Source organism: Cibotium barometz, chromosome 57 (genome assembly GCF_041138505.1).
Source record: "Cibotium barometz isolate CiBa-2024 chromosome 57, ASM4113850v1, whole genome shotgun sequence".
In the NCBI taxonomy this organism is placed as follows: Eukaryota; Viridiplantae; Streptophyta; class Polypodiopsida; order Cyatheales; family Cibotiaceae; genus Cibotium; species Cibotium barometz.
Window position 1 is genome coordinate 33,773,342 of NC_141102.1, and position 21,791 is coordinate 33,795,132.

The 21,791-nt window shown below is 40.6% G+C and overlaps 1 protein-coding gene, 1 long non-coding RNA gene and 1 pseudogene across 3 annotated transcripts; 2 read left to right on the plus strand and 1 right to left on the minus strand.

Annotated features, from left to right (window-relative positions):
* Window positions 1-10,550: 10,550 nt before the first annotated feature.
* LOC147606675 (uncharacterized) lies at window positions 10,551-11,345 on the plus strand. The gene is made up of 3 exons (XR_015264990.1): window positions 10,551-10,577; window positions 10,774-11,064; window positions 11,171-11,345. It is a non-coding gene; the product is annotated as an uncharacterized LOC147606675 (long non-coding RNA).
* A 1,200-nt stretch (window positions 11,346-12,545) lies between these two features.
* On the plus strand, window positions 12,546-13,860 carry LOC147606676 (uncharacterized; annotated as a pseudogene).
* Window positions 13,861-16,807: 2,947 nt separating this feature from the next.
* On the minus strand, window positions 16,808-20,411 carry LOC147606677 (uncharacterized). 2 transcript variants are annotated; one of them, XR_015264966.1, is made up of 4 exons: window positions 19,951-20,411; window positions 19,349-19,715; window positions 18,721-19,219; window positions 16,808-17,294 (listed from the first exon to the last, which is right to left on the minus strand). XR_015264966.1 is itself a non-coding variant. In XM_086791932.1 (4 exons), the coding sequence occupies exons 2-4, from the start codon at window positions 18,868-18,870 to the stop codon at window positions 17,149-17,151; spliced, it is 357 nt and encodes a 118-aa protein (XP_086648058.1). In that variant the 5' UTR covers window positions 18,871-19,219; window positions 19,349-19,617; the 3' UTR covers window positions 16,808-17,148. The 2 variants fall into 2 exon arrangements, 1 of the variants encoding a protein (XP_086648058.1); XM_086791932.1 differs by lacking the exon at window positions 19,951-20,411 and adding an exon at window positions 18,591-18,651 and having other exon boundaries at window positions 19,349-19,617.
* Window positions 20,412-21,791: the final 1,380 nt, after the last annotated feature.

Genomic DNA, 21,791 nt, shown 5'->3' on the forward strand with positions numbered 1-21,791 from the left:
TCTAGCTAATGGCGTTGATGTGGTAATACCTATGGAGTACTTAGTTCCAAAATACAGGAAAGAGTTATTGAAAATGCATTAGCCGAGAGGTTGGTGGACTTAGAGAAACTTGATGAAACCCGTCTAATTGCATCCATGGGCTTATGGTAGAGAAATTGTGGAGAAAGCGTTGGTTTGACAATAACTTGAAACAAAAGGAACTGGAAACGGGGGACCTCGTCTCATGTATAGTGTCGGAAGCACCAAGAAAAGGAGGCTCAAATACAGAGGGTAAGGACCTTTTAGAGTGTCTGAAATCACACCTCAAGTGTCAATCTGAGTTGGAACCATCGAGGGAGTGCAGATGGAAGGATATATCAATGGGAGCAAACTTAAAAAATATTATGGACCACTGGACCCAGGAGATGCTCACACAAGAGCATTTACTAAAATAAGAGAAAGAGTTGGCCAAAGAAAAAATCAAATAAGCTCAAGAAGAAGCCAAGGCAAGGGAAGCCAAGGCCAAATAGAGACTCCAGGAAAGAATATTGCATGTGAATATGGCTTCACTCACACTTCTTGATGAGGTTGACCTAGACATTGAGTCAGCACATCTCAGTGTCAAAGTCTCTACTAAAGAGAGTCATGCAAAGAGCATTGTATTAATTGATACGGGATCAAGACATAACTTAATCTCTTATGAAACCTGGATAGCTCTAGACAAACCTCACCTGGAAGCCACAAATGCACAAGTCCGAAGTGTGCATATATCTACAAAATCTATGGGATTTTTAAATGCTAATATTTCTATAAGAAATCCCTTAGTGGGAAAGGTGTTTGTCATACCCGAAGGATCCATGGAAGAAGAGATGATTCTTGGGTGATCTTGGATCTGCGCCAGTATAATTGTCATATCCAATGGGAAGGAAGAGCATCACAATTGAATGATGGCAAGGATACCATTACTGTGCCATTATGGAGCCCCTTAAACAAGGGAAAACAGGCGATGAGAGGTGACATGGAACCACCAATTTCGGAGAAACCAGAGGTCATAACGTGAAAAGGCATCCATGTCACAACCTCACCACCATACGATAGAACCATAGAAACAACAACAAAAGTATCCAGTACGTCAATGGGGGGTTCCCAAAACGCTGAAGACCGCCTTGGTAACCAATCCCATTCTGAAGTTGCCAAATTTCTCTCTACCCTTTGAGGTAGAGTAACTAATGCCAATGGTTTTGCCCTGGGAGGTGCGCTCATGCAGGAAGGTCATGCAGTGGCCTATGAATCCCGAGAACTCAGAACGCATGAGAGAAATTATGCTGTCCACGACCTGGAGAGCTACTTTCAGTAGTCTATGCCCTGAAGTTGTGGAGACATTACCTACTGGGTCAAAGATTCACTTTGATGATCATCAGAGCTTAAAGTGGATAGGAGATTAGTAAGTGATCAAGATCCCAAATTCACATCAAGTTTCTGGATTGCATTCTTCGAAGCAGTAGGAACTTTCTTGGATCTCAGAACCACAAGTAATTGAAGGATACTTCGGTCATGCTATGGTAGGGAACCCAAGAAGTGGGTAAGCTATCTGCACCTAGTCGAATTCGCCTACAATGCTTCTTATCACCATAGTATCGGGATGAGCCCTTTCAAATCTCTGTATGGACAAGACTGCCTAACACCATTAACTTTGTCCGGCCCATTGATTAGGGTCGAGATATCTAGACAGATGCTTGACGACATGGAGCAGCAGATGTAGTCAATCTACAAGGATATAAAAGCTGCCCAGGATAGACATAAGCAGTATGCAGATAAGAAGAGGTCAGGCAGAAAATTTGAAGAAGCAGATATGGTCTTCATTCGAGTACGTCCCAAAAGAAGTTCTCTATCTCTTGGGAAGTACAAGAAGTTATCCCCAAAAGAAGTTCTCTGTCTCTTGGGAAGTATAAGAAGTTATCCCCTAGATACTTTGGGCCATATCTAATTACAAAGAAAGTAGGTGACTTAGCCTATGAACTTCTTCTGCCTCCTCATCTCAAAGTACATAATGTATTTCATGTCAGCCTACTGAAGAAGTATGTACCGAGCCCAAATCATGTGCTTAATGATGAACTCTTAACTTCTTTAACTCAAGGGTACATGGAACTCCAACCTGAAGAAATCCTTGATGTTCGAGAGAAGGTTCTTAGGAACAGAATTCTGAGAGAACTATTAGTCAAATGGAAGTTCTATCCTTTTGAAGACCCCACCTGGGAGAAAGAAGCCAAACTAATGCACGATTACCCCCAATTTGCGAGATGAGGACATCTTGCGTTTTTCAAGTGGGAGAGGATGTAAGATTCTTCCCCAGCCCCTCAAGATGTCCAGTTTCTTCCCTTGAAATCAATCCCCTTTTCAGAATAATTAAAGATCTTATTTCTACCTGTTTTGGCCTAGAGAGAGAAAATGTTCTAGCGAGAGGTAATTTAATTTTTAGATATCTTTGGATGAAAAAATATCCCTTCTTATTAAAATAAATTCCCCCGAAACAGAAGTTTAAAAAGAAATTCCTATGGTGCATTAGAAATAAATTATAATGTGCACAAAAGACCTTAGCCTAAGGGTCCCTGTTTTCAGAAAATTTTGGATTAAGGTCCAAACAAAGGTTTGATAGGCCAATGAGATTAATCCAAATATAGGGAGGAAATGATTTTAAGAATTAAAAAAAAACCCCAAAAAATGAGTAAATGCTCACATAAGATGAAGAGTGGACTAACGACCAAAGAAAAGAATTAAAAAACTGAATTTTGACACCTCGGTATGGGGATCTCCCCTCATGTAGGCACCTTTTTTCTCATCATTACTCCTAATTTTTAATCAATAAAATGAGATATTTTCATCTCTCCTCTCTCTTGTTTCAAATCTAGATCCAAAAAGTAAGCTGAACTGACCCAAAAATGGTCAAAAATTGACCAAACTGATCTGGAAAATTCTAGAATTAGTTTGCTTGGTTAGAGGCTCACTTTTTCCTATAAATAGAAGCATCCCCCTTTGTAAAAGCTTAATGGTGTTTATGCATTGTTACTCTACTATGTCTTGAGCCATCTACATTGAATTTTTTAATAATTCAATTGTTTTTTGCCTAATCCTCTCCAAAGTGAATTGGTGGCCACTATTGCTTCAAACAAGAGTAGAATCCTCGATCCCTCAAGCCAAAGGAGAGCTTACAAACTCCATGTAAGCTAATTTTCTTACTTTCTTTACGAATTTCAATGAAAAATCTATGGTTTTCTTGATTTTTATGTTTTGCAAATGATTGAATTAAATTCAAATGCTATGCCTTTGATGAAAAGGCCACCCCCTTCTCTTCTTTACATTCCAACCTTTCTTAATCCTAGAAAGATTAACTAAGTGATTAATTAAACTCTTCTTATTGTTTACTCTCTTGAATTTAGAAAATTGTGTAGATTAGAGTTCTATAATTCTAAATTGGGTTAATTAAGTTAAGTGAAGAAAGATAAAAATGAGAAATGGTCAGCCATACAAAGGAGGTTATGGCAAAATTTTCCAGAATTTTGTGAAAAAGAATGTTTGTTTTTATGTTATTCCAAAAGAGTAATTCCCACCATTTTTGCATCTAAAAGAAATATTCTAATTACTCCATGTACATATTCACCTATGAATATGCATGGATATCATTGATATTAATTATTAAATTTGATTTCTATGCATAGAAAGATGCATAAAGGAATTTTTTTAACAAAAGTGTTATTCTTATTAAATTTGATTTCTATGCATAGAAAGATGCATAATGGAATTTTTTTATAAAAGTGTTATTCTTATTAAATTTGATTTATATGCATAGAAAGATGCATAATGGAATTTTTTTTATGAAAGTGTTATTCTTATTAAATTTGATTTTTATGCATAGAAAGATGCATAAAGAAAAAAAAATTTAATTACAAAAGTGTTACTCTTATTAAATTTGATTTCTATGCATAGAAAGATGCATAAAGGAATTTTTTTATTACAAAAGAGTTATTTTTATTAAACTTGATTTTTATACATAGATAGATGCATAAAGGAATTTTTTTAATTATAAAAGCATTATTCTTATAAAAATTGATTTTTATGGATAGATGCATAAAGAAATTCTTTTTATTTTAAAAGTGTTATTCCTATTCAATTTGATCTTATGCATAAAAAGATGCATAAAAGAGACTTTTTTATAAAAGTGTTATTCCCATTGAAGTTGATTTTTATGCATAAATAGATGCATAAAGAATTTTTATATCAAAATTAGAATTCTCTTAAATTCTATGTTTAAATTCTATGAGTATTTGATAAATGAATAATTAAATACTCTAAGAGAGAAATTTCTATCGTTTTATATTCCCACGTAAAAAGAAAATTCAAGAAACCTATCGAGATTGAAATAATCAGATAAATGATTAATTTATTCCTCATTGGAATTCGTAACTAATTTAGAAATCTGTTAAGTGAATATTCAAAGAAAGAAATTCAGTAAAATAGTAACTAAATTATCAAACCTTTTCGAGAAAGATAGTTCAGGAAAAATCTTATCCGACTTAAACCTTGAATCAGACTATGACCAAGATCAAACTTTTCCGGAAAAAAGGTGTGACTAGTTTAGAAAAATACACTCAAAACTCCTGCCAAATCTGAAACGAAGTTTGAAACCCTTCGAATTGATCTGTGGATCAAGATTATAGAATTCGAGGAATTCTGGTATCAAATTCAGAATTCTGATTAAGAAGTTTTGGGGATACTGATTCAAGAAATACTCCTTGTATTCAAAAGAAAATCAAACTCAAAACTTGCTTAGAAACCCTGTTTTCTTAAAGGACTGTCTTATGCCAGAATGCTAGAGGGAGCATTTGGTATATGTTTTTCTAAGGGAAGTTCGGTTGCAACAGCTGGGCGAGGAGTGTTCAAAGGACGGCTCACATGGCAAAGCCTGCCCAGGTCTTGACTAGCCTCCTCGGTATGGTTGAAAAATGGTGTGCTTTCGGTACGATGGGCGAGGGTCGATGAAGCGGTCGCTGAGTGAAGTGCCAAGACACCTAAGGAGGATCCTGGAGGGTTCTGACCAGGAGATGCACGGGCTCGCGGTGCCTATGACACCCATGCGTATGTCGTGGAAGATATGTGTGATGGACGAAATGATTATTGTAATCTGTTATATCGGATCTCGTTGCTGACGAGTTAGTCTCAATGGAGAGTCCACAATGATACTATTTTTTGAGAAACAAGAGACTGGATGGAATTTTTGAGTTATTACATCGGTAACCAATAACCGTTTGTCAATGGATTATTTTATATGTTAAAGTTTTAAAGAGGAGTTTGTGTGTATCTGTATTCGAAAGCAAAAGTTAAGAAAGGCATTCAATTATGGGTGGGTGAGTAATAGTCTGGTTCTATCGATTCCAGTGGTTGTAGCCCATGGGCCCCGGATGGGGTTAGGGCTGGAATCAGTGGAGTTTTAATAATTAAATTGAAATAAAAGGAATACGCTTAGAATTCGAGTAGTTAAATAAAAACCTGAAGAATTTCTCAAATGAGTAGATCAATGGCTGTGCCCTGACTTCGGTTAGGAAAAAAGCGTTGATTTCCTTAAATGATTAGATCCACGGCTGTGCCTGATTTTGGTTAGGAAAAAAGTGTTAATTTCTTCAAACTAAGTCAGTGATAATTTTGGTTAGGAAAAAAGCGTTGATTTCTTCAAACTAAGTCAGTGATAATTTTCCTTCTATCTGGTTTAATCAAGTGAAGGATAGTTTAGTCTCTTGACCCCATTAGAAAATTCATTAAAAAAATCAAAAAGGTGGAATCGTCCCCATTTTCCGGGCAAGGAAAATTTTCCCGGTTTCGGTTTCGGAATGACCACCAGATTAGTCTCATGTCCGGACATTCGAGGGCGAGGCCCCGAGTGGGAAACCCTGCCCCTCGCAAGAGGAAGCTATTTCCGCTCTACTAACAACCAGGAATCTGGTGCGCAGAGGGGACAGAGGGGTCACAAAAACCAACAAAAAAAACAGCAAAACTTCTCTCTCCCTTATCCCTCTCACCCACCAACCAACCCCTTCCCCTCTTTCTCTCTCTCGACTCACTCTCTCTCCCCACCCCACTAACCAACTCCCCCCACCCCACCCTCACCGACCATGCCCACTCCTCTCTCTTCCCCCACCATTAAAAAAATAAAAAAATAAGACCCCCCTCGTCATATTTTTTGTTTCTACTTTCCCCAAAAAAAGCATCTCTCACTCTCACCCACCCCCCTCACCGACCACCCCCTCTCTCACACCGACCACTCTCTTCTATCTCTCCCCATCAACCAAACCCATCACCGCCTCACTCCCTCTCCCCATCGACCAACCCCCCCTCCACCCCATCACCGCCTCACCCCACCAACAACCACCCCCTCACTCCCTCTCCCCAATGACCAATCCCCCCTTACCTCACCCCACCAACCAACCCCCCCTACCTCACACCCTTCACTCCCCTCTCCTTCACCCCTCCGCGACCCCTCTCACCTACACGGCTGACCCCACTAGCCCCCACCCCCTCCCCCCTGTTCACTCATCCAACCAACCCAACCCTTTCCCCTCACGACCCCACGAACCCCCGAAACTCTCTCCCCCTCCCACTCCTCACCAACCAACACCCCCCTCACTCGTGCGCGGCATCCCCCTATCCTTACTCACCCCTCCAACTTGGGGAAGTCGTCTCCATCTCCCCCCCCCCTCCCCATGTACCTGGAAGTAGAGCCGCGCGGGACCAGTATGGGGAGCTACACCCCAGCGAAGGCTCAACTAACACATGGTGGGTTCTAGAAGATGTCAAAGATAGTCTTAAAGACAACCAACCGTAGCATACTTATAGGCGATACATTATATTGGGGTCACCCGCGTATCAATGACAGGATTTGATGGCCATCTGCCCATCTAATTGTTAAGAATTTGTGGTGCTCATGCTAGGTGACACAAGTTGAGGAGAGAGAAGACACAAAGTCATGCAAGAAATCTCTTGCTTATTAAATTGCTTACAAATGCAATTGGGCTCTACTCTCACACAAATTGTGAAGAGTTCCCATCCTTTAAATAGGAGGAGGCCACCCCTTTGGGGTGCCTTTACACACGACCTTAATTTCAACCATCCAATATTGTGCCCAAGACTAATGGTTACAATGCCTATATTCTAATACCCCCCCTCAATACCAGCTATGAATGCTTGGAATGGGTGGTATTGCACATAGAATCCCCCCCTTAATCTATGGATGGAGATGCCTTTATAAATAGGCGTACAATGGTGTTCATGGTGATGTGATTTACTAGGGTTTACCAAATACCCTAGAGCTTCAAAGGTTAATAATGGCCTTTGAGTCTTTAGTTGTTGTCGATGACGATGTACACCTTAATGCGGGGGCACTCCACTCTTTATGCTTGCTCGTTCATCTTTCCACTTTGACCTTTCAAACAAGTGTTCAAGGGAATGGGTTTGGGAGGGTCTTACCACTTGTCTTAATGATTTGACAAGAGCAGTGTCTACTCCACTAATACAATGAGAAGGTACAAGCTTATTTAGAGTGATTAAGGAGCTGATTTCATGGCTCCCAATGACAAGAAACACTCTTCTTGACTCATGAGTACATGGCTTATACATGTGCCAATGTCTCTTACATAAACAATGCCAAGAGAGCTCATGCAATGTCACTAAAAAAATGAAATAGAGGCATGTTAGGATGCATTGACCTCTTCTTAGGTTTAGCTTACATGCTAAACACAATGAGTTCACAGCGGAATAAGATTGCATTGAACCATTCATGGGTTGCACATGGCTTATGGGATGCCATTGCACCATAATGCATGGAACAAGCTCAAGAAATAAGCGAAAGTTGAATAGAAGCACCCAAAATTGATGTGCTTACCAAAAACCTTCATAATAGAAGATTTGCTGATGAAGAAGCTGATGTAGAACTCCTCCTTAGTTGCAAAAACTTCCCGCTTTGATGGTTATGCCCACCGTTAGTGTTTAAAAACACTCTCCAAGCTAATAGTCACCACCGGGAGCTTTGTTGCTTGAGTAAATTGTTGTTGAAGACGGCACCTTTAGAGATTTTTGATAAAGCCACCTCCCCTTAGAGCCAAGGGACTCCACTCCTCTTCAGTTGGGCCACCACTAGTGTTTAGCAACACTTGTTAGTGTTTAAAAAACACCTTAATCCCACAAGCTTTTGGTGAGGCTTTTATGGAGAAGATGGAGAGGGAAACTTGGTTTAGATTTTGGCTTTAGGAATTAGCTAAATGCTGGGAAAAGCTTATAATTACCATTATTTAACCAAAAAATCAACTCCACTTGAAAAAAAACGAGAAATAATTAATTTTTAATCTCACTTATAAGCTTGGTGAAGCTTTGGCTATGGCACCTCTGGACAGTAGCCTGCTCTTTTGCTCGGCTCTCCTTCTGTGGTCCACTAAATACCAAACCCTCTTAGAGGTAGCTTTAGCACATCATGGCGCCCCTACACGTAAGAGGGTTTGTCCCAATTGTGCACAAGCAATGCGTATGGACCGTACGACCACAAAGCAGCGGTGATGAATACACTGAGCAAGATGTACATGCCAGTGTGAAGAGATTGCCATTTTGATCGAATGCTTCACCTTGAGGAACTCCCCGTCAGTCTCCCTGAAGTGCACGTCGGGCGAATGTGTCTGGACATTGCTGTTGCCGAGCATTGGTAAATAACGAGCGATCCTTGCAGGCTACGGTTGTGGACGAGTGTTATTGGGGAGCCTGGGAGCCTGAGCGGTCACGGCTGGATGAGACTTGAGTAGAAGAAGAGTAGATAGACCATGATGATGGCTTGGCATTGAGGAGGCCGTTCCTTGTCACAGTGAGAAACAAGCTCGAAAATAAGAGAGAGAGAGAGAGAGAGAGAGAGAGAGAGAGCGCTGTGGCAGCAAAGCAAGCCTTCCTTGGAGCCTCGAGTCGAATAGTGAAAAGCAGGCAAGCCTCATTACTGCCCGAAGAAGTTCACTAAGCAATGCGCATCATTCTGAATAATTTCTTATCATCACCCTCTTCTAGCGCTCCTTTAGCCCTTTAGGCTTTGTGGAATTTAATTTGGCACATTGGCCTCATCAATGCCATGATTCAGTGGCCATCACTCCGTCCCCTACTATGCAAGGAATCCAAGGATGGGCTTGATTTGAATTCAATGTAAGAAATCGAAGGATTTGAATTCAATGCAAGGATTTGAATTTTGAAGGCCTAACTAATAATAACTATTATTAACCATAGAATTAGTACTAGACGAGCATTTTTTTTATATTGCCCTTCCATTGACGTTTTGGCTATTTTTTACAATTTTTTGAAGATGGGCATTTTTACATTTAGCTTTTCAAATGAAAATTTCCATATTAACTTGGCTTTCATGTGATGGGTTAGAGGGCATTAGTATTAGAATATAGGCATTGTAACCATTAGTCTTGGGCACAATATTGGATGGTTGAAATTAAGGTCGTGTGTAAAGGCACCCCAAAGGGGTGGCCTCCTCCTATTTAAAGGATGGGAACTCTTCACAATGTGTGTGAGAGTAGAGCCCAATTGCATTTGTAAGCAATTTAATAAGCAAAGAGATTTCTTGCATGACTTTGTGTCTTCTCTCTCCTCCACTTGTGTCACCTAGCATGAGCACCACAAATTCTTAACATGGTATCTAGAGCTTAGGTTTACTCTTGTGGTGTAGAATAGGTCGACTTCAAGCCAATCTGTGGGAGATTTGGGCCAGATTTGGGCATTTAATGCCATTTTTACTTTTTTCACTAGCTTCCAAACTGGCTAGCCCATACCACAGCTCCTTGGAGGGCTCATAGCACGCATTGTAGGCGTTTTTGGCTTGAGGTTTGCTCTAGGGTTTTGTAGATTAGGTCATTGCTAAGATCTCTGCGTGTGTGTATGTAGATACCACATGCTTTTTAGAAAGGCTATTCCATCGATATCTCTTTATTTTTTCTGACCCTACACCACAGATTTTGGTTGTTTCTTGAGAATAGCATATTACTCTTAGAAAGGCTATTCCATCGGTATCTCTTTATTTTTTCCATCGGTATCTCTTTATTTTTTCTGACCCTAATTGGGAGTTACTAATAAGTTGACATTGTCAACACCACAGATTTTGGTTGTTTCTTGAGAATAGCATATTACTCGTGTTCTTTTCCAAAGCCTTAGGTAGATGTAGGAGTACTTGTTGTTGTGGATGTCAAAGTGTTGTGTTTAACTGCAGAGGCTAGCCCTTGTGTTTATTAATCACATGGATTTCAGTCCTAGTATTTTGTATCTACATTAAATACAATCTGGACCAGATAGGCTCAAATTTGAAAGGACTTTTTTAAAAAAAGGGAAAATTATATAATTCACCTTCTTGATTGTAATGTAAACTTAGATGTCTTTTAAAGTGTAGATGATTAATTTTTGGGAAGACCCTTTTGAACTAAGCTTAATTATTTTGACCCAGCACCCGCTTCATCATCTATGATTGCTTTGCTACCCCCATCGCGTACCAAGTGGCCTGCTTTGTTTGATGGAATGCCCAGGTGCCATAATCTAGCTGATTTATCATCTAATTAACATGCTTAAATTCTATTATTATTGATCTCCAGTTCAAAACAAGCGAAAAGTTTCATTATGCTAGACAAGACATGATCATAATGTGGTTTTTTACTTAATATATGGTGTATTGTCCATCATTAACTAAACTTTTTGTTCGTTTTGCTTATAATTAATGGGCAGGCTATATATCAGCTTAACTTGCCCTTATGCACAGAGAGTATGGATTGCAAGGAATTTCAAGGTAGCATGAGCTCAACTCTTTTAAAATTTGCAGCTTCTAGATTAACATGTATTTGCTTAATATACATTAACACTTGTACATTAAAACTTTTCGTTCATTTTTAAGCAACTACTTTCTCTGTTTGTGTGGTTTCAGTGGTACATGGGCAAGTTGTCTCAGGTCTCAGGTTTATGTCTTTAAAATTCAGAATCAGTAGGTTTTACACCATGTGCATCCACCACTGTGATCCTGTTAACATTTTGGGATAAACTGCATGCTAATATATTTAACAATTGCCACACATGATCCATTTTGCACAAGATGTTAGCAGTATAATAAGAATGATAACTACACCAGATTATCTGTCCTATATGCAGATAGAATGATAACTGCAGCAGATTATCTGTCATGAGAATGATAACTACAGCAGATTATCTGTCCTACATGCATTTCAAAGCTTACAATGACCTCAATCCTTATTATGCCATGTCTGGTATCATAGTAGCCATGTTTGAGAGGCTTATTTGCCATACCATACAAGTGTGATCTTGTTTTCTTAACACACCATGTGTGTTAGCATTGTCCAGCCAACTGATAAAAATGATCAGTAAAAAATATACCCGATTGAGCTAGCTCTGTTGCACATCGACCTTGGTATTGTTGTTCTCCTATCGATCCATGCAAAACATCTATAAATCCCAGAATACAATCGATGTTTTGCCATGTCTCATACGATGAAGGGTATAAATCTGAAATAAAATAACACAAGAATGTCAATAAGCAAAGAAAGAAAGCTTCATCTTAAAAATCCATACACCTCATAAAGAACAAAACCACAATAGAAAAATATACAATTAGGCCTGTGTTGCGGAAGATCATTTGGATAGTCTTGCAAGACAAGTTCTTTATGCATGTACACATGCTTAATCAGAACTTCTTTCACCGATACCTTCCCTCTGGTGATTTTAAAATCTCGTACTCTTCCCTTCCATGACGCCAATAAAATGTTTTTTGTCTGGGGTCTCTTTCTTTTGCTAGGTTGCATGAGCACCCATGCTCCTTTCGAAACACTAAACCTTTCCCAAGTTCCTTCTGTTTTGACTGTACTTGAATTCTCTACCGAAGAAATAGAAGAAGTCGACGGGGTAATGATGTGTGGTATAATTCTGCCTTCATAGCATTATCATCCACAGAGCGTCTTCCACAAGAACGGCCATAGTTTTTATTCACCATGGAGACCTTGTGAATCTGTAACAACAGCAAAGTAATGTAAACAAGATAACAAAGTGAAGTTTCAAGAAAGAGAAAGTGGGCAGACAGACAGTTGACAAGAAACATCTTACTCTAAGCCAAACAGGATCAAGGGAGCAGTTTTGAAAAAGAAGAGGCTGCTGCACAATGAGACAGTGGTTTAGAATGGTAGATCTTTCGAAGGAAAGGCAGCACAACATTTCAAAGTTCAAAGGAAGGTGGAAGCGGGAAGGCCCTTGTCAGAGAAAATGTCAGACTAGATTCTATCTTCATGTCCAAAGATCTTGTGAGAATAAAAAACCAATCTCCACATTAATGTAGCACGCTTGTACCTACATAAAGTATTGTTTCTTTTATCTATTTTCTCTTATTTTTGTGAATTTTCAACGTTACGTTGGCCCTTTGTTGATTGGTTGAGAGCTTATTTTTCCAAACCGTAAAAGGGCCCAAAATGAGCTCCCTTTTTCCCTAATGTGAAGAACCACATTCCACATCTAGTGAGCTTCCATTGCATTGCACACAGAGAGGCCCTTGTAGCTGGAGATGCTTTTAATGGTTTCAAAGAGTTCAAGCTCATAGATACGATAGAAAAAAGGCTTTATGAGTGGGCAGCCAAGTCAGCCAAAAGGCATGTGATTCTCGTCGCTGATGTTGTGAAGGAATTCGGTCTCAGTAGACATGGAAAACTGAGATTATGAAAAATGCATGATGTGAGATGGCTCTCGAAGGGGCGAGTCATGGTGAGAACCATAAAGATTATCCCTAGCCTTGTTGACAATCATGAAGTTTGAATTTGCAGCCATGTATTCTTCACTCACTAATTACAAGAAGGTGCAGTTTTTGTTACACTTTTTTGCTGATGTGCTTAGAGAGCTAAATGTTCTCAATTGTAAATTGCAAGAAGAGCATCCAGATATCTCTCTTATTGGAAGCCACTTAGTATCCACTGTTGAAACTCTTCGTTTAACATTTCTTGGAAATAGCTTCGGAGTTGATACTAAGCATGTAGAAGCTTTCTTAAGGATGGCACATGGACAAATGGGAGTAGTGAGTTATCAAGATACAAATGGTCTTGTTCACTCTCATTACTTGCACTTGGAACCAATGTGTGAAGGGGATGATGTAAACCCACATGAAACCATTGGAAGTGTAATGGCACATTTGGTTTCAATATGCCAACACTATATCATAAGCTTAGAGCAAGCATTGTGGGATAGGTTTAAAGCAGATTTTGATCTTTTTATGGCAACAAAATTCTTCAATCCAAAGGACTACAATGAGGACTTGACAAAGTTGGATGTCTCCACAAGAAAATGGCAGTAAATTCTTTGTAATCACTTTGGACAAGGCCCGAATGCATTCATAAATGAGCTGGAGTGCAAAGGGGAACGTAGGTCTTTTATTACAAGAATGAGGAATTGTTTCAAGGGTAAGGAGATGCACTCAGCTTGGCAAGATTGTTGCAATCATGAAGAGTGGGAGCACTCATTTCCATGGACTATGAAGCTTTGGAGAGTTCTTTTAGTGTTACCCCTTTCATCAGTAGCATGCGAGAGAGGGTTTTCACAGATAGAATAAGATCAAAGACAAGTTCCGAAACCGTTTGTCGCTTGATATGCTTAACTTGACAATGTTTATTGGTTTGAATACTCCAAAGGTAAAACACCCTGAAGATGTGCTTTGGGATGAATGCTTTGAAGCTTGGAAGCTTTTGAAGAAGAGGAAGTCTATACCCATGCAGGCAGCTTGACTTGGGCTTGTGTTCTTACCATCCTTCTCTATCTATTATGCTGTAAACAGTGCTTTCCAATTATATATATGAGCAGCTTTGTACTAATCCTCTTTTGCAAGTAGACCTGTATATGTTTGGCATACTAATACATTCTATGTTACTTCTTGGATATTATTCATATACTCTTTTGGAAGTAGAAAAATTTGTATAAAGACTATTGCATGTCGAAGGTTTTTTAAACATGTCAGTAGAAGGACTCACTAAAAATTTGCCATGCTTACAAAAATGGCAAGACTACAGGCTAAATGTCTTTTGAAAATCCATGGTGCCCTTCAAACCCTAACACTCAAGAACGGCATGCCCCTAATCAATGCAACTCCCAGCAGGCATGACAAGATGTTGCGTGCTATTGCAGGTGGCCCACAGCTAGGCTCTGAAGAAGAATCACCTTTTGATAGGAGGGACTACCCTCTACTGAACAAGAGTGCTAATATTCTCAAGGCCGAATATCCGATTCTAGGAGAGGTGTAGCTCACCCTCTTCCCTCATACACCTCGGCTCACTCACTCCAGCGCTCCCCACCCCCCCCCTTTCTCTCATGCGCCCCAGCCCAGCGGCCCCCCCCCTCACTCTCTCGTGCAGTGCACCAAGCACCCCTCGTGGCACTCACCCAACCCTCTAATTGACCAAGCGCCCCCTCCCTCTCACCCAACCCAACCCCACCCTCTCACCCGGCCCATTCTCTCTCTCTCTCTCTCCCCTCCCTTTCTCATTCACCGACCCCCTCTCGGCTCCTCCCATCTAGTCTTGCGCACACAAAGAAAAGCAAAACAAAAATCTTTATTAAACCCCACCAACCACTCCCCGTCTTCCCCTTCCTCTCCATCGCACTCACCAACCAACCCGATCCGCCCACCCCCCCTTTCTCCCTCACGACCCCACACTATGGGGATCGTTAACAAGCTGCAGAAGGGATGCAAAGCGGGATCTTTTCCTTGCTATAGAGAAGGTGAGTTGCAACATGTGAAGCTTCTTCTGAACCACAAGCCCAAGCTTGTCAAGGCTCCCTTTGCCACAGTGCCCTTTCTCCGCTTCACTATGCAGCTTCCCATGGCCAACCTGATGTCTTCTTGCTACTTTTGGTGAACGAGACTTTGGTGGAGGCCTTGATTTATCACAACCAGACACCCTTGAGGTTTTCTTGCAAGCATGGTAGTCGCCCGTATTGAGCTGTGGTGGAAGGGGGAGCCAATGTCCTCATGTTTCGATGCTCCTGTGGGAGGACTTGCAGGCACTACACTACACACAGTGGGCACTGCCTTAAGATAATCTTGAAGCAGCCTCAGTTTTGGGAGCACGCCTTTTCATGTTGCGGCCCGAGCTCTTCTCTTTGGCTACAGAGCCCTTGGTATGGCCATCTCCGTGGCAATTTATGAGGAGTCTTGACATTGAAGCAAAAGTTCTGTTGGAGGGTGCCTTGGCACATGCTAATGAGGCTTGGGAGAAGCGGATCTTTTTTGTTAATGAGAAGCGGGACTTTTATATACTGGCCATGGCTAGGTTTCATTTTGTATCCTTGTATGTCTAGACTTCGTGCCAGAAGTTTTTCCCAGACGAAGTGGCCAGTGATTATTGTTTAGTGGGTTTGTGCTTTTGTTGGTGTTAACCTTCTTGCCGGATGCTTTGTCCGAGGGATGACAGTGGTAATACAGGTAGTGATGGCTTCCTAGATGAAGTGCCCAGGAGCTCTCAAAAATAGCTTGCTAAATGAAGTGCCCATGAGATCTTAGAAATAGCTTGTTGGATGAAGTGCCTAGGAGTTCTCAAAAATGGTTTGCTGGATGAAGTGCCCAGGAGCTCTCAATTTAATCATAATCATTTTTTCTATAGCTCGTTTGCTGGATGAAGTTGCCTAGGAGCTTAGTTGAATCATTTTTTATTTATTTTCTCTCTCCAAAAGATTTGCCTAGAAGAATCATTGTATGAGGTATGCATGGGAGCCTACTTGCCAGATGTTTTGTTTAGAAGCTAGCTTGCCAGAGAACCACCTATTTTTTCTGTTTTTTTTATGGCATTCATCAGGACAGTGAATTCAGTAGTGGGCGACCTGTGGACAGGAAGCCAGGTCCTCCACACTCCACTAAGAGCTTCCCACCATCACCTCCGACATCTTCGACCGCTCCGATCGCTGTCACCCCTAGTGCCCTTTGACCGCTAAGATTACCGTCACCGTCCATGCCCTCCGACCACCTCCAACCGCCACCACCGCCAATGCACCTCCGACATCTCCGACGTGCATGGACTCTCAAGACAAGATGAGTATTTTAATGGGATGTCATGCACTTCATATTTATACATGACATTCATAGATCATTTTCATAGACCAAATTAACAAATGTATACTATGAAATCCATTTGATTCTAGACACATGTATAATGTGAAATCCATTATGAAGAAGGGGTAAGAAGGTACCAGCCTTTAAACTGAAAATGATATAATGATGCTCTTTAAGTTATATGAAGCCCATCTTCAAAGCAATGTGAGAGACATGACCAATGCCCATGAACAATTGTATAAATGCATGTTTTCAATGGATGAAAAAATAATAGCCTTTACACATGTATCACATGTTGGATACACAATTTTGGAATGTGTAGCATGAGTCAGAGAAAGCTTAAGCTGTGCGCTCATGAAGCTTTGATCAAAAGTTAACAAGCCAGAATGGGACAAAGAGAGGGAGAGAGTTTTGCACTTGTGCCTGACCCTCACGAAAACCAAAGAGATGATTCCTCATTACAAATCGCCAAAAAAAGGCATACAAATATATTGGTCATGTTTGTGTTCCAGATACCGAAGCTATGACAAATAGTCCAACGTATTGTTTAGAGATGTGCAGTATTTTAGAAAAGAACAAACTCTCAAAAGGAAAAACTGACTTTATCTAAAAAATAAAGTGAAAGCTTATGCTTGCATGCATTACACGTCTCTGTCGAACCAAGAACCAAGACCCTTTCTATCAGGAAGCTTACAAACTTATTATCAGACTTGATTTGATTTGATAGACATGAGGATTCTCCCCTCAAAAGTATCATGTTTCAAAATAACATAGGGATTATAATAATGTCAACCTCTTCTACAATTTCTAGTTTCTCCACTGTTCTATGGAATGAGAATTGTTGCATCCAGAATTAAGACTTGATTTGAGAGACCTGAATGGTTTTGAAGGGGTCACATTCATGAGCTTGTACTTCTTATGATCTCTTTGAAAATGGTTACACCCTAAATCCAACCTTCTATGCCATGCAGAAGCCACCATTTTTCCAACATTCCATACCGCATCAACCATTGTGATCAGCAAGCCAGCAAGGTCGCCATGAAGTTGAAAGCCAGCAAGCTCATCCAGTTTCTCACAAGCTCAGTTGAAAGAAGGATATGTTTGGACATCAGTATGCACAAAGGTCTCACATGAAGGGCTGCTGACCTGTGATCCCATAACTCTGCATACATCAAAAAGGACCAAGAATTGAGACAAAAAAAAGTGAGCATGCTCTCAGAGAATCTTTCCTCAACATCCACCAAGGCCTGCATTGAGATTTGCACGTGACTCTCAATTACCTGGCAATAGATTGAGGCACCAAGCCAGACAGATTGATGAGTTGAGTGTTAGCAGAAATAATCAACCAGCCAACCCGAAGGATAGGTCATTGAAGGTAAAGACCAAAAACAAACAAAACCAAAATACATCTTGTAAGTAAAGGCAAAAGATTATTCAGCGCTAAGACTGTAGCCTAAGAAAAGATGAGCAATTGCTAAAAATATCCAAGTTGTTGGAACACATATGCTTCCCCAAATGCTGACTGAATCTGTTGCTCTTGCCTAATGCACACTTATGAGCTCCTTGATTGCTGAGGAGGTAGCAGATTGATTAACAGCTGAAGTGGGGAGGGAAAGCCCCTAATCAGGCTTTTTAACCTCCTTTTATGCAGGTTGGTTGGTCAACCAGTTGCCTGACCTACTGCCAACCTACCCAACCTGCCTGCCACGTTCACATTTGGGCATCTGCCCACACGTGGGTACCTGCCTGCTGCTATTGTTTGTACATCCAACACCAAGGGCAGCCCGTCCCTGATAGGGGCAAAGAGGATGTGAGGACCACAGCCAAACACTCCTTACAGCTTAGGTAACATCAAGCTAAAGAGTCAGATGAGGAGGGGGAGACACAAGGACATCCAACTGAGCATGCCTTGAGAGACCTCCCATTGGTGCCAATAATTAGGTGACCCCGAATCCCTCAATCTTCATCCGATAACACTTAGGTTTCAAGCGACGTAAAATGTAGCCAAGAATTCAATTTAAGCAGTAATTCATCTCAGTGAGTTGGAAAGATGAAGCATCCATGAACTGCCCAGAAATTTCAGCCTAGAAGAAATTGACTGCTCAATTCCCATATTAATGATATAAATACTCCCCAAAGGAGGGAGGAGGGGAGATTGCCCCTAGCTGTTGGGACCTAAAACTTAAGACAAACCTGTTCGAAGTTTGCATGATGTTAGGGCCAAGCATCTCACATGACACTCCAACATTCTGATTGAAGATCAGCAATGCATTAAACCTCAGATGCATGCACTATAATGACTGAAGCCACCTACACTGTAGCTTACGACAGTTATAGACCATTGTGAGCTCTAACTAATAAAGGGACAAGGTAACTTGGCATATATGCAGGCCAGCAGTAGGTGGACGCCTCTAATACCAAAGGGAGGGGTGGCAGTGCTGGTGTTGTTTGCACATACCTTTTTTTGTAGTTTCTTGCTGTTTAAATTTGCTTCGTGCTTTGAAGGATCTATCGAGTACCTGACAATTGGATAGAGCACATTATGTAACAAAATAGACTAAAATTTGAAACATACCCGCTAGACATACCTCAATAATGACATCCATTTGTTGTCTCCAATTCCAGCATACAAAAATCCAAAGTATCAAATTTCTCTGCCAGCCCCTCATGTCTTCTTTATTATCCACGTTGGGGTCTTGAGAAAATCTTTGCAGGCCCTTGAATTCTTTATTTTTCATATTGAGGTCTTGAGAGAGAATGGTCGAAGTAGCCGTGGTAGTTCAAAAATCATTTCCACTCACGTAAAAAATAATAAAAACATCATTTTCTTGTTATTGTGTGTACTGAAAGTAGAGTTGGTGGGCATCACCTTGCAACCAGTGTAGCAAGTTGGAGTCAAATCTTGGCAATGGCCGGTAGGAATAAATTAGGATAATGTGTTGGGTGTGTTGTTCCCCTATCCTAGGCCTTACATGCAATATGTGATTCTTGAATTACCATCGATTATCTTGGACCATTCTTTCTAAAGATCTCAACGCCACATGCTTTCCATGGGCCTATATTTTGCCAAAAGTAAGCGAAAGGAACCTGCTAAAAGAGATTAATCAAGACAATTACAAGCATATCACCTTCGTCACCAATTGCTATGTGCACATATTCTAGAGTGGTAACACGAAACAAAGCACCAAACAAGGGGAGTAACAAGATCAACCTTACCACGGTCTTCGTTATTTTCATTCTCCACCTCTTCCATCTTTTTGGAATTCAATTAAGAGTCAACCGATGTGTCCTCTGAGAAAATGTTAAGATTTTCTCTACTTGTGTGTCTGTCATCGGAATGATCTTCTACAAGTATTTGTCAGCCAACTCACGAGTGTATGAGCTTTTGTCCTCTTGGACTGCCTTCTTATTATTCTCCCCCACTCGTGAGCTTTTGCCTTCTTGAATCTGCATTCTCCACCATGTCTAATGGCTTGTCAACAGTGTTTTTCAGAAACTCTTTGACGCTGCACCACGCCCTTGTCGATACCATCACAACACTCATCCCACATGATCCCATTATCAAAATGACTGCTCAAAGTAGCTGCATCCGTAGAAATCAAGATGAGTCACCAAACAAACAATCAGCTTGAAATTGCCAGAGAAACATAAAGTAGTGGTGGAGGTAAAAATACAAAACGACCTCTAAGACGATCTTGTCATGCTTCTAATTTTTTACAAAGGCATCACGATACCTCTAATTTTGCAAGGGCAGGCGCCAATTAGCTGTGCAGACAGGGGACATACGATGGATCTTCATTAACACACTGAGATCTTACCTGATTTTGGTCTGCTAACCAGCTTCGGTAACCAGGCATGCTTGCATGACGCTCTAAAGGTGGGGCGCAGCCTAAGCAACAGTACTAGTGAGGCTGTAACCTTCTGAAACCTTATCTCCTCATACACTAAGCATCAGAAACTCCAGATCTAGTGTGTGTGGATCCAGATCTACTGTGTGTGGGCTGATCCACAGTGATCAAAACTAACAGCTCCCGTCACTTATTCTTGTGCTTTCTAATGACTTACGAAGAACCAGGCTCTTCAATTTCAAAGCCAAACCTGAGATATGGGGCTCCGGACTCCTGAGCTCTGTGATTCAGAGAGAAACAAAGCTTCGGTATAGCGCTCTCATGTATGTTGAGAGGGCTCAGAGATGGAAAGTGGCCTAAACCTAAATGTGTGAAAGCGGTGCGCCTCATTCCCTATTTCTATGGGTTTTCCGGTGGTTTTGGTGTTTTTCGTGGTGGTTTTGTTATTTTCATGAGTTTTTATGATTTTGGTGTTTTTCTTGGTGGTTTTGTTATTTTCATGAGTTTTTATGGTTTTGGTGTTTTTCCTGGTGGTTTTGTTATTTTCATGAGTTTTTTTTTAAAGCAGGAATTTTGTATTAGAAAAAGAAAAGGGACTGACGATATTTACAATAAGGTGGATGACGATGAGAACGCTGTCCTATGTTCATTTTCATGAGTTTTTATTGCTAGTGAAACTCAAGTTAACAAATCGAGGGGGACGCGTTGTGTCATGTGGTTGGTGCTCACAATGTGGTGTGTCCTTTATGGCACGTGCATGCCAACCATGTATTGTGCTAAATGCCCAAATCGCACATGCTTGTGTACCCTCGCTTCACATTCGCTCTTTTGCAATGCATCCTCGATGCTCCAGCCCAAAGAGTTTTGTTTGTCGTGAAATCAGCCTTGCTAATCAAGCACTTAATCATTGTCATTAGTAGTTAATTAATAATAGTTAGTAAAAATTAAGCTTATAACTCATCAGTTAGGGTTATTTTAGTTTTGTCATTTGCATCTTAAATTACTCTTACCTTCATGCATTGCATGATTTTCATGTTCTTCAACTCATTTGTATTGCCAAATTGTAAGAGGAAAAGACACTGCCTTAGCTAAAGCTAGGTAAGACCACCTCAAATGGCAACAAACACAACAAGTCACATTGAGAGGTTCACTAGGGATGGGTTTCATACTTCGTCTATACAAATGAAGTACCTCTTAATGCACAAAAAGCTGTGCAAGATTATTAAAGAAAATGCACTAAGTATGCCAAAAGCGCAACTACATAAGATGACCGCATTACAAACCACAGCATCCACACATAATGCATCAAAGGCACTTAAGGAAGTAAAACTCAATCACCAAGCATCAAGCATAAGAGTCAAAGATCATCGAGTCCACATCCACACATAATGAATGAAAGGCACTTAAGGAAGTAAAACTCAATCACCAAGCATCAAGCATAAGAGTCAAAGAGCATCGAGTCCACATCAACAAAGCTATCAAAGAGCCAGAAGTCAAGCCAAGGAGCAAAGACCAAGAGCCGAGAAGCATCCAACAAGAGAAAGGATGAGACAAAGAGCTAGGATAATAAGGACAAAGTTGCACAAAGATGGATGAAGGTAATTATATATGGTAATTAAAGTTGCACGAAGGTAATCAAAGCTGCACAAAGAAGCATGAACATAATCACATAAGGTCTTCATTAAGAAAAGCACAGGAGATGCAGAGGAGACCATAGTCACCTCACTTCTCTAAGCAAGCAAGCAAAGTCGGTTTACAAGGGTGCACAGTACTGTACAAGGCAACAAGCGCACTACTAAGGTATACAAATT

Coding starts and splice junctions, on each gene's coding strand:
- LOC147606677 (XM_086791932.1), bottom strand. CDS start 18,870: ATGAAAAATAAAGAATTCAAGGGCCTGCAAAGATTTTCTCAAGACCCC. Junction 18,652..18,720: donor AAATGGATGTCATTATTGAG/GTATGTCTAGCG, acceptor TCCAATTGTCAG/GTACTCGATAGATCCTTCAA. Junction 17,295..18,590: donor GCAAGAAACTACAAAAAAAG/GTATGTGCAAAC, acceptor TGATGTATGCAG/AGTTATGGGATCACAGGTCA.